The 22,068-nt window shown below is 37.8% G+C and overlaps 1 protein-coding gene and 1 long non-coding RNA gene across 2 annotated transcripts; both read left to right on the top strand.

The window, feature by feature from the left end:
* Positions 1 to 1,613: 1,613 nt before the first annotated feature.
* LOC109189706 lies at positions 1,614 to 20,160 on the top strand. Its single transcript, XR_002055611.1, has 3 exons — positions 1,614 to 1,735; positions 5,418 to 5,420; positions 20,147 to 20,160. It is a non-coding gene; the product is annotated as an uncharacterized LOC109189706 (long non-coding RNA).
* LOC109189705 (polygalacturonase-like) lies at positions 14,126 to 19,053 on the top strand. The gene is made up of 4 exons (XM_019340317.1): positions 14,126 to 14,560; positions 15,468 to 15,757; positions 16,531 to 16,762; positions 18,800 to 19,053. The coding sequence occupies exons 1-4, from the start codon at positions 14,126 to 14,128 to the stop codon at positions 19,016 to 19,018; spliced, it is 1,176 nt and encodes a 391-aa protein (XP_019195862.1). The 3' UTR covers positions 19,019 to 19,053.
* Positions 20,161 to 22,068: the final 1,908 nt, after the last annotated feature.

Below are 22,068 nucleotides of genomic sequence, written 5' to 3'. Positions count from 1 at the left end.
ATTTTTTATAGACCAAAGCAACCATTCTCTTCCCAGGTGCCAAAATATAAAAATAATTTTCAAAACCCGGCGCCAAAAATATTTTCTAATGTGAGTTATGATTATCGTGTCTCTAATGGTTACAAATCGCCTCATCTTAATTCAATAAGATCAAGGTGGGTTTGGTTACCAAAAATCACTAACAGTAAAGGACCCAAGCAAGTATGGGTACCTAAAATTAATTAATCTTTTTTGCAGGATGTTTGGTACATCGATAGTGGTTGCTCACGCCACATGACTAGAAATAAATCATATCTAGTGAATTTCAAAGAAATCGATGGACCAAAAATTATATTCGGAGGAAATCAAAATTATGGAATTACAAAAGGAGTTGGCACGATCAAGAAAAATGGTTTGAAGATTGAAGATGTTTCTTTCGTTGAAGGATTAAAGTTTAATTTGTTGAGCACTAGTCAATTTTGTGATAAAGGCTATCTTGTAGAATTTTCTAAAGATAATTGCCTAATCAAAAATGAGCTCACAAATGAGATTATTTTATCTGGAAAACGGCGAAAGAATATGTATATTGTTGATTGGAGCACAAGCAAAGATTCAGTGTGCTTAATGGCCAGAAATTCGAATGAAGCTAATTGGGAATGGCACAGAAAGCTCAACCACTTAAACTTCAAGACCATCAATCAGCTTGCAAAGAAAAATCTAGTAGAAGGCTTGCCAGATATTATCTTCAAGAAGGACCAAGTGTGTGATGCATGCCAACGCGGAAAGCAAATCAAATCATCATTCAAATCAAAGACACACGAGTCAACGTCAAGACCGCTAAGCTTACTACATATGGACTTATTTGGACCAGTTGATCCAATAAGTGTAAGTGGTAAGAAATATACTCTCGTTGTTGTTGATGATTTTTCTAGGTACACTTAGACCGTGTTTCTCAAGAAGAAAAATGAAGTTGAGCAAGTTCTACCAAAGCTGTTGAAGCAACTACAAAATGAGAAAGAATTGCAAATATCAAAAATACGAACGGATCGCGGAACCGAGTTCGTGAATGGAGTTATACAAGCTTTTTGCAATTCACATGGAATTTCTCATCAATTATCTGCCGCAAGAACACCGCAACAAAACGGTGTTGCCGAAAGAAGAAACCGAATGCTCAAAGAAGCCGCACGAGTGATGATTAGTGCTGCCGGTCTCTCGAAACGATATTGGGCGGAAGCTATCAACACTGCTTGTTACACACAAAATCGAAGCATGATCCATAAGCAGTACAAGAAGACTCCATATGAGTTATATAAAGGGAGTGTTAGTAATGTTATTATTTGTTATTATTATTTGTAATCCTAAGTCTAGTTATATTATGTATTAGAATAAGTCTTATTTGACTAGGCTATTAGATAGGAGATAATAAGTCTCTGTTCTGTTGAAACTGAATAACAAATGTTTCTCTTATCTGGTATCAGCCAAACGTCGATCCATTCTCTCTCTTCGTTTTTTTTTTCTCTCCTTTTTTCAACAAAACCACCGTAAAACTCCCACCACCACCGCAAATGTCATCCAATTCCTCCGAGAGAACAATTTCCGCCGGCGGTGGCTCATCTCCGTCCGGTAACAATTCCCTTACGGGCGCTCATCACTTCATCTCTATGAAGTTGACGTCCCGAAACTTTTTATTCTGGCGCACCCAGCTTATTCCGTTTCTTCGCGGACAGGACCTGCTCGGCTTTGTGGATGGCACCTCGTTTCTCTAATCGGGAGAAAACCAAATATTGGTTATTTTCACATTTTTGGATGCAAATGTTTTATTCATATTAATGATAAATTGCATCTAAAAGCTTTTGATGAGCGTGCAGATGAAGGAATTTTTCTAGGATATTCAGCTACCAGCAAGGCATTCAGAGTTTTGAATAAAAGATCAATGGTGGTTGAAGAATCCATACACGTGGTATTTGATGAAAAATCACAGATCAAGAATGATGCACTGGACGAAGAAATTGCACAAAATGGTAACAAGTGTCATATTGATTTTTGTGATACTAATGATACGTGTGAAGATGATGTTTTGCAGGGAATGGATGAGTTGGAAATTAATTCTCTAGAAAATCCCATCCCTCACCCAGAAGAAGTTGGAAATTCTTTAAATAATAATTTTAGGAGTGATGCCTCACGTGGGAATGGAGATGCAGTACAAGTTGGTGATCCAATTAATGATCAAATTGCATGTGATGTTGGTAATCAATTTCAAGACAATTTAATTGATGAAATTCGAACCAACACTGCAAATTCACAACAAATGGATCCACCCAGTACCATGCACCCATTTCAACCAGATTTAAGATGGCTCAAAAATCACCCTCCAGAATTAATTATTGGGAATATCCATGAAGGCGTGAAAACAAGATCATCTACCATGGAAGCATTGTTCACGTGTTATCTATCTCAGATTGAACCAAAAGAAATTGACGAAGCTCTCAATGATCCGGATTGGATAAATGCTATGCAAAAGGAGCTCGATCAATTCAAAAGAAATGATGTTTGGGAACTTTTTCCAAGACCGGCAAACCACAATGTTGTAGGAACCAAATGGGTCTTCCGGAACAAAGCAAACGAAGAAGGCGTGATTGTTAGGAATAAAGCAAGGCTCGTTGCAAAAGGATACTCTCAAGAAGAAGGAATAGATTTTGATGAAACCTTTGCACCGGTGGCCCGACTTGAAGCAATCAGAATTTTCCTAGCCTATGCCGCACACAAAGATTTCACTGTTTATCAAATGGACGTGAAAAGCGCATTCTTGAATGGTCTACTCGAAGAAGAAGTTTATGTCGAACAACCCCCAGGTTTTGAGGTAAAAGGCGAAGGTGATAAAGTCTACAAACTTAAAAAGGCATTGTATGGGTTGAAACAAGCACCTCGAGCTTGGTATGATACTTTGTCAATGTTCTTGATAAGCTGTGGATTCACCAAAGGCCTTGTTGACAAAACTCTATTTAGAATTCAAGATGGTGATCATATTTTATTAGTGCAAATTTATGTTGATGATATTATTTTTGGAAGCACTAACAATTCTTTGTGTGAGAAATTTTCGAAGCTTATGCAGAATAAATTCGAAATGAGCATGATGGGTGAATTGAATTACTTCTTGGGCTTACAAGTCAAACAACTGAAAGAAGGAGTATTCATCAATCAAGCAAAGTACACCCGCGACTTGATAAAGAAGTTTGGCCTTGATGGAAAATCATCGATCAAAATTCCAATGAGCACATCAATAAGGCTAGACAAAGATGAAGATGGAAAAGATGTCGACCAAACAAAATATAGAGGAATGATTGGTTCACTTCTATATCTTACTGCAAGCATGCCGGACATTTCTTATGCTGTGGGAGTGTGTGCAAGATTCCAAGCAAATCCAAAAGAAAGCCACCTCGTCGCAACAAAGAAGATCATACGATATTTGAAAGGCACAATCAATGTTGGATTATGGTATCCAAAAGGTACAGATTTTACTCTAACAGGTTTTTCAGATGCGGATTTTGCAGGTTGCAAAATAGACAGAAAAAGCACTTCCGGGACATGCCAGTTCTTGGGGGGAAGGCTTGTTTCTTGGTTCAGCAAAAAGCAAAATTCCATCGCAACTAGTACCGCCGAGGCCGAATATATTGCTGCAGGAAGTTGTTGTGCGCAAATTTTGTGGATGAAGCAACAATTGAAGGATTACGGAGTAAATTGTGATGACGTTAGTATTTATTGTGATAATATTAGTGCAATCGCTATCACTCACAATCCGGTGCTTCACTCAAGAACCAAACACATCGACATTCGACACCTTTTCATAAGGCATCACGTTGAAAAGAAAAATCTGAAGATCGAATATATCCCAACGGAAAACCAAGTTGTTGATATTCTCACAAAGCCTTTATGCGAAACGAGATTTTCTACCTTAAGGCACGAGTTGGGAATGATCGAAATGAGCTAAGTATCACTGGACTTAATCTCTCTATTTAAATTGATACTTGTGCTCAAAATAAATTGTTTTACGTATTTGCATGTATGTTTTTACTCGAAATTTTTATGTGATAAAATTGCAATATGTGTTAGGAATTTATTTGTGTATTTGCATGTGTTATTTAACGTGAGATCATATGCCATGCAAATTAATTTGATAAAATGTGCAATTCGTGATTTATTTGATAATTTGTTTAAAATTGCATGTTTTAATATGTTAATCAGTTTTTGAGTATGTGTTCATGTTTCTGTAAATTAACTAACTTGTTTGCATGAACAATTTGCTCTAAAAATGATTTACCGTGTTTGTGTAATAATATATATGTGTTATGTGCAAAATATGATTTAATGTGTTAATTGTATGTGTGTTATGCAGTATATGTGATATAATTTGCAATAAAATGTTTTAGAAATCTATAAGTTAATATTTTTGTTAGTTTCTAAAATATTTTTGGAATCTGATTATTGTGTTTTTATATAAAGTTGTTTCTAATTATAATTTAGGAATATGTGTGTTAATTTTGTTAGTTTCCAAAATGTGTTTGATTTTTGATTGGAAATTACCGTGTATGAGTTTAGTATAATTGGTATGTGTGATTAATTATTTGTGGAATAATTTTTGCAACTAACGAGATGTTTGAGTGATATTATGTTTGTGGTACACGAATTTGAGAAGGAAATCAGGAGATAAAGGAGGAAAATTAGATTTTAATTGGGCATCAAACCTCCACCCATAAACTCCTACCCTTTCTAAACCTCCACCCAACCTAAACCTCCCCCCATAATCCTCTCCTAAATCAAATCTTTCCAAACAGATTTACTCTCTCTCTCTCTCTCAAATCGACACCTCCATCTCGCCTGTCAGAAATCTAGACTCTTAATCGATCCCCACAAACAAATCTCAAGGAGATCAGAACCAAAATCCTTCTTAAGTGTCTCTTCAAATCTCCACCCTCTACACCTTATGTGCATTGGGTATTTCTAAAGAGGTGTGAGCATTAAATGCTCTTGTCTGCTCATGATGACATTTTCTCTTTCCTCGTAACACTCTCTATCAGATGACTCATCTACCCTAAACTCACCCAATCGACACACCTCAACCAAAGGGTACAATTGAGAAGTCTCATATCTCTCTCTTAAATTCGAAAAACCCCTTCGAGTCATCCTCCTCATATAAACCCCTCTCTTATACCTCAAAAACTCTTTCAAGACCTTCAGAATATCAGAAAACTCTCTCTCTCAAATTATCTCTCCTCGATCAATCGATCTGATCATCATGGCCCAATCTGGAAGAAAGCAAATTGATCCTATTTCTGCCCTCTCGCAACAAGTGACGAATGGGATGGTACTCAATCCTGAGTTTTTCAGACTAGGTTCTACCAACAAGGACACGGCCGAGAAAATTCTTCAAGCTTTAAAAGACTGTGGACTGTTTGATTTCTTCACCTACAACTACTTTGGAACCTTTGAAGAAGATATAGCTGAATTTTATCTACATGCAGTCGTTGGAAAGGACTCGATTAAATCTAAAGTTGGAGGATCAGAAGTTTCGATCACTGAAGATGACATACATAAGTGCTTCAACTTTCCTGAATCTCAGATAATGCCAGAATCTCACAGCTACGTTGTTCAAAATTTTTGGAACGAGATTCGTGGTCCTACGGCTCCAATTTTCTCTGATGTATCCGCTCATAAGAATGTATTGAAGTTTGAATACGAGATGTTGGTGGACATGATTTACAAGATTCTTGAACACAAACTGGGTAGTACTGAAGATTTGACTGCCTCAACAGTGTGCCAGATGGACGGAATCATGAAAGGGATAAAATTCAAATGGGCAAAATTTATCTACAGGAAAATGGTTATTTTTGTTCATGCTGCCAAACCAATGAAGAAACCCGCTGTAGTAGACCGATTCTATCAAAATGTTGGATATGGTCTCATCATTGGAGAACTGCTAAGGAAGAAGACAATTCCAATGAGAAAACACAAAAATATTGGAATTTACAGAGCTCTCTTCAGAAAATTCAGTCCTAATTTTGGAAAAAGGTCAAGCCAGAGAAGAAGACAAGAAGGTGGGAGTTCTACAAGTTCAAAAACACCTCAGAGTTCCAGACCGAGAAACAGCAAAGCAATCTCAACCTCAAGTAATCAAATGGGATCAAGTAATCGATCAGGAAGAGATCAAGAAGCCATCAGTACGGCTATGGCAGTTGTTCTGATCAAATATGCCGAACCAAACGTGTTGGCCGAAGGAGCTGACGATACTACAAGAATGGAATTTGCAGGAGTTGATGTGCAAATTTCGAATGATCTACAAAGAAGACTCTCGAGTCAATCTGCAGCCGAAGGAAGTGCAGGACCTATAGTCTTTGACTCAGCTCTCATTCAAGATGATCCGGAGCTGTTGAAAGAATTGATAATGGTGCAAACTTGGAAAGAATGGAAACTTGAAAGATATCATTCTTTCATGTCAAAAATCACCCCAGATTTGATACGGAGTGAAGATTTTTCCTTGGAATGGTGCGGAACGAACGTGATGCTAGATGCACTCAACATGGATTTAAATCAAGTGTATCACATGAAGCTACACGAGAAGGCAGCCAGACAAAAAGGCAAAGCACCAATAAAAGGAGGCAGTACGGTTCAAGACCGTTTAGCCGAACAAGAGAGACAGAATGAAATTTCACTTCAGTTAGCTCTGCAAAGGTCAGTTTATGACACACATCATTATCTAGGTAACACATCTCTTGTGGATAATGAAGTTTTTGATGAAAGAACTGAAGGGACGGCACTCATTGATGTACCAATCATAAGCACTGAAAATCATATGGACATACCTGTGAAAGTCCATGATTCTTCTTTATTAATATCTGATCTGACCCCCACAACAACTAATGTGAATCTAGAGTGCAATGAACAACTTGTGGGATCTAATGAAGCCGAAGTGTCAGTACGAGAAGAAATAAGAGAACAAGTGTCAGAAGAAGGAAGAAGAGATATACCAGTTGAAGTTGCAGTAGAAGTTGCTACTGAGAGTAGACTGCAAATCACATGGGATTTATCCAGTGTATTGCCGGTACACCATACCGAGTCTACCATGCCTACCATGGACCCTGTTCTAGAAAATGAAGATATATTTGCAGATAACTACACAAGAACAGAAGTCTTAGAAGAACAGGTTGGTGATCTAAATCAAAAAGCCGAATCACCTGAAGAAAAAGGGATGCAACTTATTGATACAGTTGTTCTCACAGATCCGAATAGAAGTCCATTCGGATCCTCTCAAAACTTTGTGCAGATGAATGATCAAGATGATGGCATATTTTCATCCTTATTTGCCAAAGTGGCCGAATCCAGTGATGTTGTTTGTCAAACAATTGGAGAAAAATTGGTTGAACAAAATCAAAAGATGGATCAACAACACACAGATGTACGAGTCAATCTGAAGGAATTAATGGAGCATCAAAATATTTTGAAGACCCAGATTGACAAAGCTGAAAGAATTTTGAAAGGAGAATTGACAAAAGGCTTACTTGAAGTGCTTCAGCTCATGAAGAAGGAACGAGAAGCAGCTGAAAAGATTAACAACGAACGTCACTTGAGACAAATCAAAGCGATTCAAGATCAAGAAAGCCGAATCAACAAACTTGAAGCTGAACTCGCAGTTACAACAAACAAACTTGACAACGTGCAAACCGTTTCCATTGAAACACACAACAGTGTTGAAACTGTGAAGGCAAACCAAGACCGAGATTTTAAGACCCTAGCATTTTTGGTTGATAACGCCAAAAGGGGGAAAGAAATTCTCAGTCACATGGCTTTGCAACAACAAGAATTTATTCTTGGAAGTCAACAACAGCCAGTAGTGTCTACTCAAGGTAGAGGCCGAAGCCGCGGACAATCCTCACAAGGACCATCTCAGATTGGTTTTGCTCAGTTCGCGAATCCTAGTCTTGGTACGAGTACATCAAAGGTTGCTGAACAGCGTGGCTGGTTAGAATGTTCTAAGGGTACCGCCACTCAGACAACAATATGGACCAAGGAAAATTTACCAAGCATGATCAAGAAATGGCCTGCAGCCGATCAAGCCCAATGGATCTCGGAAAAGAATTAAGAAGAAGAAGGCAAAAGGAAAAGAACCGAGATGTGGTATGAACTAAGAGATTTCACCGGAAATATGGGCATGAATCTTGGAGAAGAAAGAAGCTTCGAAGAATGTGTCTTATGGTGGGAAAACGGAGTTCTTCCGGGCAACAATATCAAAGAAGCTTATGGATACTATATGGCCGGACAGCTTACAAAGAAATTTCAGAATGCAAAATTTAAAGATGATTTCTTCAAGCTCAGAGAACATGTCAAGGAAATTTTGAAGAAAGACTTTGGTGTGAAGAAACCCAGAAGGTAATCTGAAAATTCTCTTAAGCTGATATTTTCTATTTTCGAACTTCTGTTGCGTTTTTCTCTATAAATTCGAAATATATCAATAATAATTTCCCATGGTCTATTTTGAGTCTTTAATTTTATTTGTTTAATGTAATTAGACTTTCGTGAATTAAAAGACAAGAAATATGTCAAACGCACGACAAAATTAAAAATTGATGATGATCAAAATAAAAATAATCCAAGATGCGTTTAGGAGCTTGTCTAAAAATTTAATTCACAAGTTTCTTTTGATTGTGTCTAGAAAACCATTTGTTAAACTCACCTTGGCTTTGTCAAATAAAATTGAGCAAAAAGATTATTTTTCAAAGACTTAAAGCCAATGACTGAGTATAGGTTTTGGCATTATCAAAAGGGGGGAAATTGTTAGGAATAAAGTGTAATGGTTTTGATATGCCAAATTTGTATTTGTAGATCCCCCAAATTTTATTTATAGGTCTAGTAGAGTCTTAGACCGTGATCGGGAAATTATTTAATTATGAAAAGAGAAAAACAGAGGAAGATGCATGAAAATAGTAGAAGAAGATATCAAGCCGAAAATTAAGAATTTGTCTGGAGAAAATGACAAATTGAAGGAGTTGAATGATATGAAATCACGTCAATGCTACTCAAAGAAGATATCCCAGAAGAATTTTCTTGAAGAAAATTAATATTAGAAGAATGCATGAAATTGACTTGGAGATCAAGCATCTATGGAAAGAAAGAAGTACATCAAATGTGATTGGAGATTTAATCAAAAGTTGTACGGACGAAGTGGATGATGCTTGATATATTATTTGAAATGGCTCAAGCTCGAAACTCACCATCAACAATTTTACAAGGTAAAATTTGAGAAGTCAAATTAAATTAATCGAGATGCAATTGCACTTAGGAGCCAATTCAAAGGGAATTGGGAGCCGATTTCATAGAAATTGAAATTGGGAAGAAGACATGGAGATCAAATTGAATTGAGATGAAATTCAAATACCAAGGGAAGTCTGGGAGCCAATTGAGATGCAATTGCACTTAGGAGCCAATTCAAAGAAGACATGGAGATCAAATTGAATTGAGATGAAAAGATCAAATTGAATTGAGATGAAATTCAAATACCAAGGGAAGTCTGGGAGCCAATTTCAAAGTCAAAGTCAACAATTCAAATTGGGAAGTCAAAGTCAACAATTCAAATTGGGAGGGAAGCAATTGAAAGCACCAGGAGCAGTTTGGAGCCAATTGCAAGTCAAAGTCAATTACAAAGGAGAAATTCAAATTGTCAATTACAAAGGAGAAATTCAAATTGTCAATTACAAAGGAGAAATTCAAATTGGGTGGAAGTTCACAACAACCAGTTTGAAGTCTGAGAACACCAAGACGTGAGAATGAAGAAGATGAAGCAGAACTTACAGTGAACACCAAGACGTGAGAATGAAGAAGATGAAGCAGAAATTCAAATTGGGTGGAAGTTCACAACCAGTTTGAAGTCTGAGAACACCAAGACACCAAGAAATTCAAATTGTGTGGAAGTTCACAACTAGTTTGAAGTCTGAGAACACCAAGACGTGAGAATGAAGAAGATGAAGCAGAACTTACAGTGAAAAATATTCTCACAAGGAAAAATACTAGTTTTAACTAGTATGGGATTAAATTGAAGAATATTTTTAAATCTCAAAGATACAAGGACCACTTCAGAGCTAATCAGAGAAGCCATTCTACACCAAAACTAAGACCCAGATATTTCCACTCAACGTAAAACCAGAGGAATATCAGATGAAGTTTGGGAGCTCATTTACATGGAGATGAAACTCCATCAAACGGCTAGCTTATCTCTTTCTGACATTTTTGCAGAAGATAAGATAAGATCTCTGACAAAAGATACAAGATTTCAAAAATGAGAGCGTCTCTTTCCAACGGACAGATTCTCATTACCAGCTATAAAATGATGAAGATATGAAGACTTGAAGAACACAAGAGCAGAAGAGCATACAACGAACTCACGAACAAGAGAGGAGAAAATTCGAATCCATAAAAGGGATCGAATAGAGGAATTAAGCTTGAAAGAGCATAGAGCAAAAATCTCATTTGGTACAGAGCATACCAAAAATCTTCAAGTGAGAAGTGAGAAAAGAAAAAGAACTCAGAGAGCTTCAAAAGAGAAATATTGTGAGACTTCTTAAACAGAGCAAAACAGAGCATAAATATCAAGTGCTTTACTTGATATATTCAAAGAGAGAAAACACTCAGAGCTATCAAGAGAAATCATTCCAGAGTGTTTATCTTCATCAAAGAGACCTGCGCATCATTGAAGATCAACTACAGAGTCTCAGAAGTTGGAAGCAAGACAACACTTGTTTTGGAGCAAAACAAGAGAAGGGAGGAAAATAGCACGGAGCTGTGAAATCCTGGATTGTCACACGGAGCTGTGAGATCCGAAGCAGCAGTGTCGGAGGCACTGGGCGTGATTGGTGTGGGCTTGGTGATCAAAGCACCAGATCACGAGATACGTTTCTACCGGAGTGTGGAAGACGGGGGGAAAGTAACGCGGAGTCGTGAAATCCTGGGATAGTAGCGCGGCGACGTGAAACCCGAAGCAGCAGTGTGGTGTCACTGGGCGTGATTAGTGCGGGCTTTGTGATCAAAGCACTAGATCACGGAATTCATTGTATCTTGGAACCAAGAAGTGGTGGATATAGTGAATTGGCTCTTGGAGAAAAGAGCAAGTGGAGTAGGAGGATTACACCACCTCACGAACCACTATAATTGTCTTGTGTTCTTTACTGCTTTCTTTACTTACCGCTCTTTACATATTCGCTCTACACGAGATATACTGCTCACATTATCTCAAACACACTTTATCGTTATTTAATTTCCGTTGTGCACCATACTCTAACAATCTAGTTATGAGTTTTGGTTTATCTCTGTCTTAGCAATTGTTGTGCTGTGCGAAAAAGTTTGAAAGTCTATTCACCCCCCCCCCCCCCCCCCCACTCTAGACTTTCACCTTACCTCTTTTGGGACCAACAGGAACATATTACATTGTTATTCTTGATATAAAAATTTTATATCTCCAGTTAATATATTTTGTAAATAAATAACTTAATAATTGTTGACAAATAATATGATTGCTAGAGGTATAGAAAACTGCAAGTACAGAATGTGTCAACTATAGATACATAATCTGACTTGATAATTGTTGACACATAATATGATAGCTACATGTACAGAAATTATCAACTGCAGGTATAGAATGTGTCAACTATAGATATAAAATCTGAAAGTTATTTTTGAACCAAGGTCTATAATGCAAGGTAGACCTGGTCCACTGCATAATTTGCCTAGTGTATGGCACGGAGATTTTTTTTTTTTTTTGAAAGTTATCGCACGAAGATTTAGAGAAGTCAAAAGTTGTACTAAGAATTTCTATTATGTCCTTTTTTTTTTTATATGAAGTTAATTAATTCATTGATTCAAGTCTGAAACAAAGCATCAGAGATGATAAGGGGAGAGTTAACCGGGTCAAAAACGGTAATAGAACAAAAATAAAAAGAGTTGACAAAAATATGACACTTTTGAAAATTGAATAAAAATAAGAAAAGATCCTTTGATAAATGTGTTTGTTGTCATAATTTTTTTTTTCATGGTCAAACAGACACACAAGTCCCACTTACATTTCTGCAAATTTATTTTTTAAAATTGGTCTCCGGCGACCAAACTGGTCGCCTTCTCTTTCGCTGGAGAAGTCGACCAGTTTGGTCGCCAACTTCTCGGACGAAGGATAAACTAACATGTAATCCCTATTGTGATTGTCTTGTAGTGTCTCTCTTCCTTTGTTTTTGTTCTTATTTTAGTGTTGTGTGACATTGCCTTCTCCCATTCTGTTTCAATGTACTGCTTAATTCAGTAGCATAAAGGATATGTTTCTAGCTTAAGTGGTTCTCGGTTTTGTACTTGCAGTTTTTGTATATTGTAAGAAATATTGTTCTCCCTATGTTTCATTGATTTGCCTTAAAACTCATATATACAACTTTGAATAACAGTCATATGCCTAAATAAGGCAAAGAATAATACAACAAATTTACAATATTTTAAGAATGATATTGTTTACATATTTATCTAATTACCATATTGTAATATATATGATAGGAACCAAATGAATATGCTTGAAGTAAACAAGACGAACTATGAGTCATCATGCAATGCGGACCATCTCCTTCAGGACTGGACTACTGGTGCTGGAAGAGATGTAGTTCCACTCAACATGACTAAAACATACTATATCATTAGTGGCGAGGGGTTCTGCTATGGTGGAATGAGAGTAGCTACTGTCAAAAAGCCCAATCCCTAAAAAGGATACCCTAGCGAAGAGGATGGAAGAAAAAGAAAGAAAATTGAAAAAATAATAACCTGAGTTGCTCTGATACCATGTAAGAAATATTGTTTTCCCTGTATTTTACGTTGATTATTTGCCTTCAGGCTCATAAAGGACGAACCTGGAGGAGGGGGCGGGAGAAGAGAGAGTAATGCGGCGACCTCATTTCGGTGACGTCATAACTCCTTGGCTTTTCCGGCCGATCTTCGTCGTCGTAGAGCTCATCGCTCTCGGGCTCTCATGACATTTTCCTTTAATTTGTTAAAATTTAAGGGTATTTTTTCTATCTTTAATTTGACAATTATACCCTTAAATTTAACACTCACTTAACAAAAAGACTAACGGAAAATTATTTGTGGTCAAAAATGAAAGTTGAGGTATTTGTTTTGGTCGAATTGAAAGTCGAGTACTAAAAGGAGTACTACCCCAATAATCTGAGGACTATTTGTGATATTAACTCTATAATTTATGTTGCCGTCGAAATAATTAATACTAACACATTTTATATACATTTATACGAAAAATCATCATATGATATTTTCATTTCATTCATATTTAAAGTGAAAGGAATAACCAAATCACGAAAATAAATAAATTATAAATGAGAATTTTAATATAAGATAATCATGAAAATGATAACAAACAAAGAGTAAGGCATTAGATATTAAGGAAATGCTTCCCACCCTTACAAAAGCTTCCAAAGTATACGCCTACCTTGCGTTTATGTTGTGCATGCCTTAAAAGTAAAATCCAATTGGGTTTGTTATTAAAAGCTACTTATTTTTCTCTACTTTATTTTTTTCGAAAAATGAGCCAAATCTGCTATCAAATTTTAGCGGAAAAGTTAATTAGCTCCCTATATTTGTTAAAGCTTCAATTACACCCATTAATAATTTATCTTGATGCAATAAAACATAAAAACTAGTTAATGACCTACTATCACATAATTAGGGTTTCGGCCACCCTTAAGCGAAATTTCAGATAAAAAAGTATTTGGCGAGTGATCACCGATCATAGAAAAGATACCAAGGTTGCGTTCTCTATAGGACATGTTTAAGAAGTTCTAATCTATAGGACTACCTATATCATTTTCCTTTATTTTAATTACAAGCATCAAGAAATTAAAACCAATTTCAGATAACCCTCTGAAAAGTTGTGAAGACATGAAAAGATTTATGTTTAGGCTCAAAAGTTAGCCCGTTTTTCAGCTGGTTAAGTACTTCATTTCCGCAAAATTGAATGCTTTCATTTCAGCGGCCCCCTAAAAAGTGCTTCTTTAATTTCTCAATTCATCTTTGTTCCTATAAATATCCATTAACTCGATCAGACTTGTTCATTACGAAAATGGCTGCAAAAATCACTGATCTTCTTCTCATGCTACTCATCTTTCTAAGTGAATCATGTGTCATCATCTTAGCATTCAATGTTGTTGATTTCGGGGCAAACCCTGACGGCGTGACTGACTCTTCAGAGCCATTTTTACGGGCATGGGCGGCCGCCTGTGCCTCGCCGGAGCCGGCCGTCATTTACGTGCCGCCGGGAAGGTATTCAATCACGCAAGTTAAGTTTGGAGGAAAGTGCATGAGCAGAGGCATTGAATTCTTAATCAACGGCACCCTGGTTGCTCCCGCCGACTATAATGTCATCGGAAACGTGGGTTACTGGATTCTGTTTGATGGCGTTGACGGCGTCTTCATTAACGGCGGCACCCTCGACGGTCAGGGTGCTGCCTTGTGGAACTGCAAGGCTTCCCGGAAGGACTGCCCCAATGGCGCTACGGTAATAATTGAATCAAAAGATTTAACAATATATATTACAACCTCCGTCTCATTTCATGTGTTTTGATTAATAGGTGTTATTTTTAATTCAATATTTCATAATGTAAATTTAGTACGAATATTAAGTATATAAAATTTATATATTTAGAAAATTATATTAAAAATATTATTAAGCATTAAAAAAAATCTAAATTTAAAAATACGAAAGAAATGGTTTGATTAATAAATAATAAATAAAACAATTGACAATGACATTATAGTCTAGTGCCACGAAGTGGCTATCCCATTTAGGAGGTCATGGATTCGAGCCTCAGTAAGGGCGGTATTGACACCTTGTGCTTCAGTATGTTGAGAAAGTAAATTTATAGTACATTGTAACAGAGTCTGGTTGCAATTCTAAATTTAGTCATTCTCCTGACTTTTTCTATTTTTAGTAAGGACAACATATAGTGCATTGTAACAGAGTCTGGTTGCAATTCTAAATTTAGTCATTCCCATGACTTTTCCTATTTTTAGTAAGGTATTTTTGTCTTTTCCTATTTTTCTTTTGTTATTTTCCGATTTCAATCGGTTTAATTGGTTTAGGACTTTATGTAAACTCTTATTTTTAGTAACCATATTTTCAACCGGTTTTTAGTAAAGTCCTAAACCAATTAAACCGTTTGAAATCGAAAAAATAATAAAACAAACATATGAAGAGACAAAAATGCCCTTACTAAAAATAGGAGAAGTCATGATAAGGACTAAAAGTATCTAAAAAAAAAAATATTAGTTTGTGATGTTAAATGACAAAAATGATAGTTTTTGACTAAATTTAGAATTGTCATCAAAGACACCAGTGGAATTAACTCAATAATTTTGAAATTAATCCTATTAATTAAGGCCTTGAAATCTTGAAATGCATGCAGAGTCTAGGGTTTATCCATTCCAACAACGTCATGGTATACGGGCTAACCTCCGTTAACAGCCAGTTGTTCCACGTCGTTATCCTCGCCTGCAAAAACACGACACTGCAAGGGTTAAACATTATGGCCCCTAGAAATAGTATTAACACAGACGGCGTTCATGTCCAGTTCTCGTCAGGTATTACCGTCGTCGACTCTAATATCGGCACCGGAGACGACTGTGTATCGATCGGCCCAGGCAGTACTAATCTATGGATTGAGAACATTGTGTGTGGCCCCGGCCACGGAATCAGGTAACTATCTACTTTTGTAAATATTATTTTACAGTTGTGTCATGAATTGAAGTTAAATTATTCTTTTTTGCTAGTCCAATAGTCTTTTTTGCTTTTTCATTACTTCAATACCAATTATGATGTAACCATATATAGGAGTAGGGAGAGTTCAGGTGAGAACATGCTCTCAGGTAAAAAGTGATGATTGATATGATCCACCAATCTAAATAGATCAAAGATTGAGAACGGTTGAACAATAAATTAAAAAAAATAGTGGGGTTAGTTTTATAAATATTACAAAGTTGAAAGTTTATCATAATAATTATATATAAAATTGAACACGTGTTGTTTTTACTAAAACTCTCAACCATTAATGAATCTTAATGAACGACTAAGATCAATCTCACTTTTTACAATAGGGATTATTCTCATTTGAACCACCCTATGGGCCAAGATCAAATGAGAACATGGTCATTTAGTAAAAAGTGAAGATTGGTCTCAACCGTCCATCATGGTTCATTAATAGCTAAGTGTACATCATAATAAAAAAAAAAAAAAAAGAGACAATTTTATAATTACCTTAAATTTTTAAGTTTACAATATTTATAAAACTAACCACATGCCCTTTCCCTTTATTTCTTTTAACAACTATTAACCTTTGATTTATCTAAATAGATGGATGAATCATATCAGTCTTTATTTTTATCGAGATTTTGTTATCACATGAACACTCTGATATATATGTGTGTGCATGTGGGGGAAAAGTAACTGGTTTGTGAAATTGGCACGAACAGCATTGGAAGTTTAGGCAGGGATTATGAAGAAAAAGGGGTGCAAAATGTGACGGTTAAAATGGTTACCTTTATAAATACACAAAATGGTGCAAGGATAAAAACTTGGGGCAGACCAAGCACAAGTTTTGTGAAGGATGTCCTCTTCCAACATGCTCTTATGTACGATGTCCAAAATCCCATTATTATCGACCAGAATTACTGCCCCTACAACAAAAGTAGTTGCCCAGGCCAGGTATTATATCATTTCAATATTTAATTTGTACGTTCTCAATTTTGATAATTATATAATATTACTTTTCATCCCCCCAAAAAAAATTGCCTTTATTATTAAAGGTTTAATTAACTAACTCATAATAATTGTACATTATTTCAAGTTCCTTATATAAGAGTGAGACTCTCTTTAAATTGTCTTTATTTCAATTTTTCATGTATCTAAATCTAAAAACATAATAAGTGTGAATGAAAGTTATACCCCTGATTTATGTCCGTTTTTTCCGTCAAGTTTTTTTGTACATTATGTTCTAAAGGTTGTACATTAAAATATTTTGGACAAACATACCCCTACCGTTATAACTTCCGTTATCTTTTCCACTATTGTTACCATGCACATGCATCCACCATATATTTTCTTATCTTCTTCATTAATAATAATATATACACATTAAATATTTGAGTTATATGTTAATTATTACATAAATATAAATATCAAATTTATAAAAATGATTTACATTATTATTATTATATTATTATTTAGAATAATTTAAATATCTAAAATCTAAATAAATTTAAAATTTTAATATAATGTATTAATATTGGGCACCTATTTTTTACGCATCGCGCATAAAAAATACTAGTATTAAAATAAAATCATTACATTTTTAGTCTATAAACTTTAAAAGTATATAAATTCCAGACCGACCCAACCTAGACTATATGAAGGTTGAGCTAACATTGCCATATATACATTAGGGTCATGCCGTGCTAGCCCATGCACAGACGTTATGCCATGGAACTGTGTTCACCATTCATGGTGAACACGGTTCCAACGGTGTTAGTGCACCATTATCTTTCTTTTTTTTATTTTTTTATTTTTTTTTAATTAATTACGTGACTGCCTACACATTCACTTTGGAACCATGCCTACACATTCACTTTGGAACCATGAGATTATGAATTTTCTGTTATGAGATTATGAATTTTCTGTTATGAGATTATGAATTTTCAGTTATGAGATTATGAATTTTCTGTTATGCGATTATGAATTTTCTGTTATGAGATTATGAATTTTCATTACATTCATAATTTCGGAGTTTCGGACATTCATAAATTATGAATTCATGCATGCACATTCACTTTGGAACCATGCCTACATATTCCCGTCCGAAATCACGGACATTCATAAATTATGAATCCATGCCTGCACATTCACTTTGGAACCATGAGATTATGAATTTTCTGTTATGCGATTATGAATTTTCTGTTATGCGATTATGAATTTTCTGTTATGCGATTATGAATTTTATGCGATTATGAATTTTCATAAAATTCATAATCTCATAACAGAAAATTCATAATTTGATCAGTAACGCGCCGTTAACTCCACATCCGCGATTTTTTTTTTTTTTTTTTGCCTAAAAACGACGTCGTTTTGACTTGTGTTCACCATTCTCGGTGAACACGATTCCACGGCATAATTTGCGGCCCATGCATGAGTCGGCCAATTAAGTCTAGCCCAACCAAAGTTATATGAATAGCCATCATTATTGTGTGGACCATATTTTGTATACTATAAAATAATGTACATTCAATATAAAAATAGTGTACATTCGGTACAAAAATAATGTACATTTAATACAAAAATAATGTACATTATATTCATGAGATGTACATTATTTTTTTAATGAGTGTACATTATATCGTATAATGTACATTCAATACAAAAATAATATACATTTAGTATATTAAAAATGTATTTTTTTGTTATGGTCCACCTAACACTATGTGGACAATAATTTACCTATGAAGAGTGGCTGCCACTACTCTATATATATACAAAGTCATGTCGTGCTGGCCCATATATGTTAGGTTATCTCACACTATCATCCTTAAATCACATTCGTTATTCGTTAATCAAATAAAAAAAACACATATAACAAGAATCCATTTTTGTGTTTAGTTTTATTAGAAATTAAACTTATAATCTCTTAAATTGATAGTGATTCGTTATTCAATTATGGACTGGTGTTAATATTTATTATTGTTATTACAGTATTCGGGTGTTAAAATTAGTGATGTAACATATGAAGACATCCGAGGAACATCTGCAACGCAAGTAGGGGTGAGACTCGACTGTAGCGCGACGAACCCGTGCCGCAGCATAAAACTACAGGACGTCATGTTGACGTATGAAGACGGACCAGCCGAAGCGTCATGCGTTAACGCCGACGGAACAACTTCCGGCGTTATTCAACCTATGGCTTGTTTCTAATCTAATTAACACAACAACGTATGTAGCTAATGTAACAAATGAAAACACGTTCTTCTTCTTTTTATGTTTTATTATCTTTCATCATCTTCAATTAAATTAAATTCAATACGTACTTGAGAAATGCACGTCCACATTGGTCTTGTTTAGTAAAATAGTTAGCTTATCAATTAATTTTGACTTATTTGACTACTATTAGTTGTTTGACTTAGTTAAAAAATCAATATAAATATTTGATTAATTAAGTTTTTATTTTTTTATTTTTTTATTTTGTTATTTTGTTATTTTTTTATTTTTTTGTAACTCTAAGGCTATGGCTCTGTTTGGCAGAGCTTATTTCGGAGCTTATAGCTTATTTTAAGGTACTTATCAGTTATAAGCTCTGTTTGATAATGTTCTCAAAATAAGCTCATAGCTTAAAATAAGAGCTTATTTTGGAACGCTACTTTAGGTAGCGTTTCAAATAAACTCCTAGCTTCCTAACTTTTTTTCCATCTTTATACTTATTATTTTAAAGAAATGACATAATTTACCTGATGGATTTAATTAACCCGGGGTGGCCCGAATTATTAAACCTGGATAAGAACGTAATATGGGAAATATATAAACGGGACAAAACGATGTCGCAAGGCCGCATGGACTGTAGGTCGTGAGGACCGTATATTATATCAAATGCCGTAAATAGGCTATTACAATGGTTCGCTATTACAAAGTATGTAAGTAGGATAGATCGTCTCTTGTTAGGACAAGATGGGGGCTTTTATACAAGCTAAATCCCCCAACTGCCTCCCCCTAAAACGGGGGGTAGTTATATCTCAAGTTGACCGCGCCCGGTATCGCGACTGGGCCGCGCTGTGGGGGCCGGACCGAGCCCATTTGGAGGTCGGTCTGACCCCGTGGAGAGGCCAGTCCGACCTCAAGCCGTGGCTCGCGCAGGGCCACGTGTCGAAGCCTCGTGCCGGGGCGGGTACGCGGCACCGCCCCAGGACCCGTTCTTGCTCCGCGCCCTCAGGTCGGTTCGGGTCGATTTCCAATATATCCATCATCAGTCCCCACTCTCTGAGCTGCGAGTGATCGTCAGTGAAGGAGAGTAGACGCTCCGGCCGACTGGCCAAAAATGCCTACCCCGAGGTGCCCGCGTCCCAGGCTTACAGGTGCGTTGTCAGAAAGGCACTTCTTGTGATAAGGATGAAAACTCCGCCACGAACATGACTCCTTCATCTGTTAGGACTCACATGCAGTAGAGTCCTAATTAATCTCATCTTTCTTCCCTAGATATCTTCAAAAGTCAACCCATCACATGCCGTAAGCGGAGCCGCAGCCCGCCGTCGCGCCGGACTCGAACGAGTAGACTTGGTCCTGTTTTATCTTAGTTTGCTTCTGGGCATAGACTTTGAATATTGTCGCCCTCTTTTGCTGCTTATGTTGTGGTTGTATGGCAACTCTTTGTGTTACCTTTTGCTATGATTCGAAAGTTGGATCTTCTCTTTTATCTCTTGTCTACTTGGTAATTTGAACAACACAACATGTGTCTCTATTACTAAAGCCCCGTCGCGGCGCCGATATGAAGACGAGAGGTAGGACATAGCCTCGCGGCCCCTGGCCGAGCTCCGGACGACCTCCCGAGCCTCGGCCTCGCCCCAATGCCGTGCAGGATTTTTTTTTTTTTTTTTTTTTTTTTTTTGCTTGGTGGGGAATCCGCCGGGTTTGGTACGCGAGGTTGGGCCTCGTGCCCCCTTAGGGTGCGTTAGCCGCTCCGTCCTAGCTCTTTGCGCATAGGTACTTGGGCCCTTCCGTCAGGGTTGGTACGCAAGATCGGACCTCGTGCCCCCTTAGGGTGCGTTGGCCGCTCCGTCCTAGCTCTTTGAGCATAGGTACTTGGGCCCTTCCGATGGGGTTGGTACGCGAGGTCCGGCCTCGTGCGCCCTTAGAGCGTGATAGCCGCTTCGTCCTAGCTCTTTCGAGCCTAGGCACTTCGGGCTCCTCCGTCGGGGTTGGTACGCGAGGTCCGGCCTCATGCCCCTCGGGGTGTGATAGCCGCTCTGTCCTAGCTCTTTGAACATAGGTACTTGGGCCCTTCCGTTGGGGTTGGTACGTGAGGTCCGGCCTCGTGCCCCCTTAGAGCGTGATAACCGCTTCGTCCTAGCTCTTTCGAGCCTTGGCACTTCGGGCTCCTCCGTCGGGGTTGGTACGCGAGGTCCGGCCTCGTGCCCCCTCGAGGTGTGATAGCTGCTCTGTCCTAGCTCTTTGAGCATAGGTACTTGGGCCCTTCCGTTGGAGTTGGTACGCGAGGTCCAGCCTCGTTCCCCCTTAGAGCGTGATAGCCGCTTCGTCCAAGCTCTTTCGAGCCTAGGCACTTCGGGCTCCTCCGTCGGGGTTGGTACGCGAGGTCCGGCCTCGTGCCCCCTCGGAGTGTGATAGCCGCTCTGTCCTAGCTCTTTGAGCATAGGTACTTGGGCCCTTCCTTTGGGGTTGGTACGCAAGGTCCGGCCTCGTGCCCTCTTAGAGCGTGATAGCCGCTTCGTCCTAACTCTTTCGAGCCTAGGCACTTCGGGCTCCTCCGTAGGGGTTGGTACGCAAGGTCCGGCCTCGTGCCCCCTCGGGGTGTGATAGTCGCTCTGTCCTAGCTCTTTAAGCCTAGGTACTTGGGCTCTTCCGTCGGGGTTGGTACGCGAGGTTGGGCCTCGTGCCCCCTTAGGGTGCGTTAGCCGCTCCGTCCTAGCTCTTTGAGTATAGGTACTTGGGCCCTTCCGTCGGGGTTGGTACACGAGGTCGGGCTTCGTGCCCCCTTAGGGTGCGTTAGCCGCTCCGTCCTAGCTCTTTGAGCATAGGTACTTGGGCCATTCCGTTGGGGTTGGTACGCGAGGTCGGGCCTCGTGCCCCCTTAGGGTACTAGCCCCTTGACCCAGGTCGTTCGACGCCGGGCCGTTAAGCTCTTCCGTCGGGGTTGGTAACGCGAGGTCGACCCTCGTGCCCCCTTAGGGTACTAGCCCTTTGACCCAGGTCGTTCAATGCCGGGTCGTTAAGCTCTTCCGTCGGGGTTGGTACGCGAG

This window comes from Ipomoea nil, unplaced genomic scaffold (genome assembly GCF_001879475.1).
Source record: "Ipomoea nil cultivar Tokyo-kokei standard unplaced genomic scaffold, Asagao_1.1 scaffold1562, whole genome shotgun sequence".
NCBI classification, from domain to species: Eukaryota; Viridiplantae; Streptophyta; class Magnoliopsida; order Solanales; family Convolvulaceae; genus Ipomoea; species Ipomoea nil.
Note: the sequence above shows the minus strand (reverse complement) of the source record. Positions and strands in the feature narration are given on the sequence as shown.

Excerpts from the sequence above, each read along its gene's own strand:
- LOC109189705 (XM_019340317.1), top strand. The coding sequence starts at position 14,126 with ATGGCTGCAAAAATCACTGATCTTCTTCTCATGCTACTCATCTTTCTA. Across the intron at positions 14,561-15,467 it reads ACTGCCCCAATGGCGCTACG|AGTCTAGGGTTTATCCATTC; the intron begins GTAATAATTGAA and ends AAATGCATGCAG. Across the intron at positions 15,758-16,530 it reads GGCCCCGGCCACGGAATCAG|CATTGGAAGTTTAGGCAGGG; the intron begins GTAACTATCTAC and ends TGGCACGAACAG.